The 8,200-nt window shown below is 49.4% G+C and overlaps 1 protein-coding gene across 3 annotated transcripts in view; it reads right to left on the reverse strand.

The window, feature by feature from the left end:
• The window catches only part of XRCC1 (X-ray repair cross complementing 1), a 26,703-nt gene that overhangs the window by 12,982 nt on the left and 5,521 nt on the right, over nucleotides 1-8,200 (reverse strand). Inside the window, exon 3 of one of the 3 annotated variants that reach the window (XM_040457259.1) lies at nucleotides 3,294-3,404. The exons of the other annotated variants lie outside the window; for them this stretch is intronic. Within the exon in view, the coding sequence (XP_040313193.1) occupies nucleotides 3,294-3,404 (111 nt within the window). The remainder of the gene's footprint in view (nucleotides 1-3,293; nucleotides 3,405-8,200) is intronic. 3 annotated transcript variants of the gene reach the window in all.

The raw sequence follows: 8,200 nt of genomic DNA on the forward strand, positions 1-8,200 counted from the left end.
TTTTTTTTTTTTAGTATTTTCAACAAACATTAAAAAAAAAAAAAAAAGGAAAAAAGGACCTCGTCCTCTACTTCATACAATATAAAAAAATTCATTTGAGATGGATCAGAGATCTAAATGTAAAATCTAGGGAGCCCTGGCTGGCTTAATCGGTTAAGCATCCAACTCTTGACTTTGGCTCACGGTTCATGAGTTCGAGCCCTGCATCAGGCTCTGCACTATGAGTGCACTCATAGTGCAGAGCCTGCTTGGGATTCTGTCTCTCCCTTTCTCTCTGCCCCTTCCCCTCTAGCTCTTTATCTCTCTCTCTCTCTCAAAATAAAACAAACAAATAAATAAACGTAAAATCTAAAATTATAAAGCTTCTAGAAAAAAAACACAGAAGATGCCAGCACCCCAAAGAGGGCCATGTGCTAATCTCTGGCACCTGTGAATATGGCAAAAGGGCCTCTGCAGATGTGATTAAGTACCTCGAGATGGTGAGATAAGCCTGGGTTATCCAGGTGGGCCCAGTGTCTTCACAAGGGTCTTTATAAGAAAGGGCGAGGGGCACCTGGGTGGCTCAGGAGGTTAAGCACCCAACGTCAGTTCGTGGGTTTGAGCCCCACCTCAGGCTCTATGTTAACAGCTCAGAGCCTGGAGCCTGCTTCAGATTCTGTGTCTCCCTCTCTCTGCCCCTCCCTGCTTGTGTTCTCTCTCCCTCTCTCAAAAATAAATAAATAAACGTTAAAAAAAAAAAAATTAAAAAAATAAATAAAGGGCAAGGCCGGAGAGTCAGAGTCAAAGTGAGGATGGAAACATATTACAGTATTGTGGTTGCTACCTTTGAAGATGGAAGGGGCCACAGGCCAAGAAACAGATATGCATGTGGCTTCTAGAAGCTGTAGTAGGTAAGGAAATGGATTCTCCCCTAGAGCCTTCAGAAGGAGCCGTCCTGCTAACACCAAGAGTTCAGTCTCCTGAACCTGATTTTGGACTTCTGACGCCTAGAACTGTGAGACAGTAAGTCTGTGTTACAGTTTTAAGCCACCGAGTTTGTGGTCATCTGTTGTAGCAGCAGTGAGAAATTAATACAGGGACTATCATCATTACTTTGGGACAGGTGAATGTTTTTTATAGGACACAAAAGGCACTATGCAGTAAAAAAAAAAAAAAAAAGAAAAGAAAAGAAAAGGGGCGCCTGGGTGGCGCAGTCGGTTAAGTGTCCGACTTCAGCCAGGTCACGATCTCGCACTCCGTGAGTTCGAGCCCCGCGTCAGGCTCTGGGCTGATGGCTCAGAGCCTGGAGCCTGTTTCGATTCTGTGTCTCCCTCTCTCTCTGCTCCTCCCCCGTTCATGCTCTGTCTCTCTCTGTCCCAAAAATAAATCAACGTTGAAAAAAAAAAAAGAAAAAAGAACAAAAAACCTTGATCGACTGGACTTCATCAGCTTCTGCTCATCAAAAGGCACTGTTAGATAATGATCATGATGAGCACTGAGTGATGTATAGAATGGCTGAATCATTACACTGCACACCTGAAACCAATATTAAACTGTATGTTAATTATACTTTAATACAAGAAATTTAAAGATAATGAGAAGGGGGGAGTCTGCAACATACGTATCTGAAAAAAAAAGACAGAAAAAAATCAACAAACCCATCATTAACATCCATGACAGAAAGACAGCCCAATAAAAAACAAGAAAAAGACTTGAATGGACACTAAACAGAATAAGATAAATGAAGGGCTAAAAAGTACACGAAGGGTTATACGATGTCATTACTTGCCAGGAAAATACAAATTAAATCCATATTAAAATACCACCACCTGCCATATGAATGGCTGAAATTTAACAAATTAAAAACTCTGGCAACATCAATATAGGTAAGGATGTGGAGGAACTAGAACTCTCTCATCTACTGCTGAAGGGAATATAAAATGGTACAACCACTTTGGAAAACTGTCGATATCTAAGAAGGTTAAAACCTACATCTACCCTAAGACCACACAATCCCACTCTTGGGTATTTACCCTAAAGAGATCACCATGCAGAGGCTTGTACGAAAATGTTCACGGCAGCTTTATTCATAATAATCAAAAAGTGGCCACAGCCCAGATGCCCATCAACAAGAGAATGGAGGAATAAATCATGGTCTCTGCCTACAGTGAACACTACTTAGCTGACATGCCATAGGGAAGAATCTCAAAAAACGGGACGATGAGTGAAAAAGGCCAGCCACGAGAAAAGAGTATAAACTGTGAAATTCCATTTGTAGGAAATTCTAGGACAGGCAAAGCTAGCCCGTCGTGACAGAGAAGAGACCAGAGGCTGCCTGAGCTGGTGAGGGTGTGGGTTTGGGGAGTGAATGCAAAGGGGTGTGAGGGACCTTCCAGGGCTGTTGCCCTGTGTCCTCATTTGGGGCCAGTTACACAGATGTACACAGCTGTCAAAACACATTGACCTGTACATAAGATCTGTGCATTTTAGGGGCACCTGGGTGGCTCAGTCAGTTAAGCATCCAACTTCAGCTCAGGTTGTGAACTCACGGTTTGTGAGTTCGAGCCCCGCGTCGGACTCTGTGTGGACAGCTCAGAGCCTGGAGTCCGCTTCTGATTCTGTGTCTCCCTCTCCCTCTGCTCCTCCCTCGCTCATGTGTGCTCTCCTTCTCTCTCTCTCAAAAATAAACATTAAAAAAAAAAGATCTGTTCATTTTATCGGATGCAAAATATACTTCCATTAAAAACCATTAGTCACTGTAAGAAAAATCCTCACCTTGTAGAAAACTGGTTTGTTTACTTATAATTATAAACTTGCTTTTTCAAGTAGGTTTATTTCTACCCCAAGACATTCTGTGAATTAGCCAGCTGGCTAACTATGATCTCCCCAGCCCGGCGCTAATGAATTCAACCAGTAACAAAAGATCGTGCCAACTCTTAAAATACTTGTAATAGAGCAAAAGGCAATCCTCCTTGTAAACATTTGCGTGTATAAAGTGACTAACAGAGGCATCCCAAACAGCACGGAATCTCGATTTGCCAGGACATCTGTGAGAACCTCTGGGGCCAGAGAAAAGCAGTTCTGCTCTCAAGCAGCGACGGCCTCTTAGAACAATCCAGCGCCTCTGGCTGTTCACACCACCCCGATGCGCACTTGGGTGTCTGTGCTGGTGTGCAGTGGGTCACCTGGGTCTGCTCCTCCAGAGGCGGAGGGCAGTGTGACTCATCTCCACCTGGGCGCGGGGGGGCGGGGAGCAGTGACGGGGGTGCTTGGGGCAGGGAACAGCGTGGGGCCCATCTCAAGGCCCTGCTTACCTCGTAGTCTTGCTCCCCAGCCCCTCCGGCCGAGCTGCCCACCAGCACCTCCACGAAGGCCGAGCCGTCATTGCCGATGTCCACGCTGTGTATCTGTTCTTCCTTCTCCAGCTGTGGGAGGGGGAGAGCCCGCCGTCAGTGCCTGCTCTGCCACTCACTGTGGCACTTCGGGAGAGGGACGACCCCCTTCTGGGCTCCTTGCAACGTCAACTCTGTGACACCGCGGAGGCCAGGGTGAGTGGGGCCACCGTGTCCCCCGCACGCGGCACAGGGCGTGGCCCAGGGTCGGAGTTCAGAAAATATTCACTGAATGAAGGCGTAAGCCCCTAGACTTGTTCTCCCAACTCCTCCAGACTCTGCCACCACGGAGCCCTCCTTGGTAGCACCTGCCACACACACTGGGCGCCTGGGTGGTTCAGCGGATTAAACATCCGACTCTTGGCTCCGGCTCAGGTCGTGATGTCATGGTTTTGTGAGTTCGAGCCCCACGTCGGGCCCTGCGCTGGCAGCGTGGCGCCTGCTTGGGATTCTCTCTCTCCCATTCTCTCTCTGCCCCTCCCCCACTCACGCTCCCTCTCTCTCTCACACAATTTCTATTTTATTTTTAAAAGATTTTTTAATGTTTATCTTTGAGAGAGAGAGAGCACGTGTGTGTGTGTGTGTCTGTGTGTGTGTGTGTGTGTGTGTGTGTGTGTGTGTGTGTGTGTGTTCAAGTGGGGGAGGGGCAGAGAGAGGGAGACACAGAATCCGAAGCAGGCTCCAGGCTCCGAGCTGTCAGCACAGAGCCCGACGCGGGGCTCGAACTCACGAACCGCGAGACCATGACCTGGGCCGAAGCCGGACGCTTAACCGACCGAGCCACCCAGGCACCCCTAAAATTTTTTTCTTTTTAATCATGCACACAAATGGCACGTGTGTCACTCTTACCCCCAGTCACACAGGACTCCATGGATGCTCCCTCAGGGTAGGAGCCCAGTGTGGTTTTGCTCACCACTGACTCCTGGGTTTGCATCCCAGCTCTGCCACACACTAGCTGTACGACCTTGTCATATAACCAACCTCTTGGAGCCTCGGTTTGCTCATCTGTAAAATGGGGATAATCACCAGCCCCAAGGTCATACACATGAAGACTAAGGCCACACTGCACAGCAGGTAGTAGGCGCTCTACCCTTGTCAACCAGGAGGCATTATTAGTCAACGCTGGACAATTTAATTATGTGCTGAAAGAAGAAAAGAGCTACCCGTAGGAGGGCTTCCTGCAAACGTTCCGCTATTCCCCGCTGACAGTTAAAAGCACACAAAGCCATGTGGGGGTGGAAGGCAGTTAGGAACGGCTGAGGCCAGTCTTCTTTCCAGTTTGGGGCTCTTTTATTTGGCTCCTAGAGTGACAAGTTATTAACAACACTCAAAGGTACCTAGGCCACCACCCCCAGGATCGTCTGACGCTCTAGTCGGCTCTATCAGCCCCAGTCAGGAGGTCGCCCAGACTTCACCCACACACTGCTAGAAATAGGGACATCACTACATGGGAGGAAAGAGCCTGGCCTTGGGGGAGGCAAGCCTGGGTGCAAATCCAGCCCTGCCTTTTCTAAGCTGTGCAACCCTGGGTGACGCGCAACCTCTCTGAGCGGCAGTTTCCTTTTGTGGGGGATGGGCGGGCCATCATAATAACCCTCCTCCTGAATGGGGCTCAGATGACTCAGAATAACAACCACAGTAACACTGGCAGCAAACGTCTAAGTGCTCACGTTGCACCAGACACGTCACGCATGTGTCTGTCTTCTCTCCTCACGACGGCTCTGCCAGGCAGGGGGCTATTATTATCTCCATTTAACACGTGAGCAAACGGAGGCAGGAAGCGGTTACGTAACGCCCCCCGGGTCACACAGCTGGCGAGTGGCAGAGCGGGGCCTGGAGCCCAGGCAGGCTGGCTGGCGTCCCACACGTGCGCCTCCACCGCATCACAGGTGTGTCGGAGAAAGAGGCGGTGCTGCGGGAAGGGGCTTCCCAAGGCTGAGCCAAGCTGGCCTCTTGCCTTTCCAGCTCTGAGTCCTGGGACGGTGTGTGGCGCTGCCCAGGAAGTCCTAGTCTGACTTCTCAGCCTCCTGCCACACCGGGTGGCTCTCCTCCGGCCACGCGGGCCTTCCTTCTGTGCCAAGAAGAGGCCAGCTCCTTCCCACCGCGGGGCCTTTGCACCTGCCGTGCCCCCTGCCCAGACCACTCTCCCCTCAGACCTTCCCACGGCCGGCTCTTTCCGTCATTCAGGTCTCTGCTTAGATGTCACCTCTTCAGGCCAACCTAAGTAGGCTGGCCCCTCACCTCCTAACCAGGTGCTCTGCTCTACCCCTAACCCTGCTTTATTTTTCTTCAGTATCCCCACTCAATATTATGTACGTAACTACACTTTTTAGTTCCATTTGTCGCCCATCTGTTTCCCCCCACCAGACTTTTAAGCTCCACGAGGGCAGACACGAGATCTAAGCCACCCCCCACTGTGTCCTGAACACCGAGGACAGGGTCTGGCCCTTCCCAGCTCTGCTTACTTAGTGCCGTGTGAGCCCGGAGCAAATAGTTTCATTTCACCCCTTGTGCCTCAGTTTCCTAACCTGTGAAATGGGGACGGTAGCAACTTCTAACTCAGAGTCGTGTGAAGGTTCCAATGAGGAACACACACAAAGCCCCTTGAACAGTGCCTGCCACGGAGCAAGTGCTCCATAAATATCAGCTGCTACTGTTACCTCGATACACGCCTGGTGGACAGATGGACAGATGGACGGGAAGCCCCTACTAACCACCTGCTGAAGGAACAAATGCCCCCTGAATCGTAACTCGGGCTCTGCCCTTCCTGACCAGGTGGCTTTGGTGAGGCATCTGCCTCAGTGTCCCCATCTGTCACAAAGGGGTCATCATGGCCAACACTTTCAGATTCTCACTGCGTGCCAGGGGCTCGGTGTATTAGTCTCCTGCTGCTGCTGTAACAAATTACCGCAAACTTACTGGCAGAAAGCAATACCTCTTACAGATCTGGAGGTCAGAAGTCTGAAATTTGGTCTTACGTGGGCTGAAATCCAGGTGTCAGCGGGGCTGCGTTCCTTCCGAAGTTTCTACGGGAGAATCTGTTTCCTTGCCTTATTTCCAGCTTCTAGAAGCCACATGCATCCCTCAGCTTGTGGCCCCTCCTCCACCCTCAAAGCCAGCAACAGCATCACGCCGACCTCCGTTTCTATCTCTACATCTCGTTCTCTGGCTCTCCTGCCCCCCTCTTGCCCTTATAAGGACCCTTGTGACGATATTGGGTCTCCTTGCCCCTCAAATAATCCAAGCCAAGCTCACCGTCTCAAGATCCCTAACTTGATCAGATCTATAAAGTCCCCTTTGCCGTGTTCACTGACATATTCACGGGTCCCAGGGATCAGGATGGGAAATCTTTCTGGGGCCATTACTCTGTCTATCACGGCTAGCTAAGCTCTCCCTGGGCCAGCCATCACTCCTCACAGCCACCTTAGAAGGAAGGGTCTGTTACTATCCCAGTCTTACAGATGGGGGAACTAAAGGTCAGAGGTCAAATAAATAGCTCACGTCACATGCAGCTAATGACTAGGAGAGAAATTTGGAACCCACCTGCCTGACTGTAAACCAACACTCCTTCTCAACTCCCCTATTTTAACCCTTGAGGTAAAAACTCAACATCTTTACCTCTCCCACACGACAAAGCACAAGCCCCTATCTATATCCTGAATGAATGATGTTAGTTGCATACATCAACTACCTCTACTTTAAACATGCACACGTACTCCCCCGTATGTCTTCTTCTTTTTCTAAAAATATTTATTTTTGAGAGAGACAGAGCACAAGGGCAAGGGCAGACACACACACACACACACACACACACACACACACACACACACCAAAGCAGGCTCCAGGCCCCGAGCTGTCAGTACGGAGCCCCAGATGGGGCTCAAACTCACGAACCTTGAGATCATGATCTGAGCTGAAGTCGGATGCTTAACCGACCGAGCCACCCAGGCGCCCAGTATTTCTTTTTGATAAAGAATTCCAGACCCTAGTGTTTACACGTGGAGGCAACCCAAATGTCCATCAATTTCTGAATGGATGTACACTGTAGGGTATGTCCACGTAATGGAACAGTGTTCTTGTAGAAAGACATGGGAGTAATGATGCACGCGACACGGAGGAACCTCAAAAACGTGGTTCAGTGAAAGAAACCGGACACAAAGGCCATAGCATGTGATCCTATTTATGTGAAATGTCCGGAAATCTACAGAGACAAAACGTAGACCAGCGGCTGCTGGGGGCAGCTTGGAGAGAGGGGAACTGGGAATAAATATGGAGCGGTTATGGGGTTTCTTGTGGGCCCTGAAAATGTTCTCAATTAATGGCAGTGATGGCAGGACGCTGTCAATATGCCGAAACCACTGAACTGTATACTGGAAATGGTTAAATGGTGAATTTCATGTTACGTGGATTTTATCTCAAAAAAAAAAAAAAAATGACTGTTCAGGGTCAGTGGTTAGGAGAAGGGCTTAAGCATTAACTGTCTGTCCTCTGCGGCCAGGTTCATGTGCACCTTTCTCAGGAAGAAGACCTAACTCATGACAGTAAAACATGCAGCTGGGAAGGTTCACAGAGTTCCTGAGAGACACTGTGTTAAAAAAGAAAAATGTTCCAGGGCACCTGGGTGGCTCAGCGGGTTGAGCATCTGACTCTTGATTTCAGCTCAGGTCATGATCGCAGGTCATGATCGCAGGTCATGGGATCAAGCCCCGCGTCGGCCTCTGTGCTGAGCACGAGGCCTGCTTAATGTTCTCTCTCTCTCCCTCTGCCCCTCCCTGTTCCCTCACAAAACAAAACAAAACAAAACAAAACAAAACAAAACAAAACAAAAC

Source organism: Herpailurus yagouaroundi, unplaced genomic scaffold, assembly GCF_014898765.1.
Source record: "Herpailurus yagouaroundi ecotype Mexico unplaced genomic scaffold, PumYag 220, whole genome shotgun sequence".
Taxonomy (NCBI): Eukaryota; Metazoa; Chordata; class Mammalia; order Carnivora; family Felidae; genus Herpailurus; species Herpailurus yagouaroundi.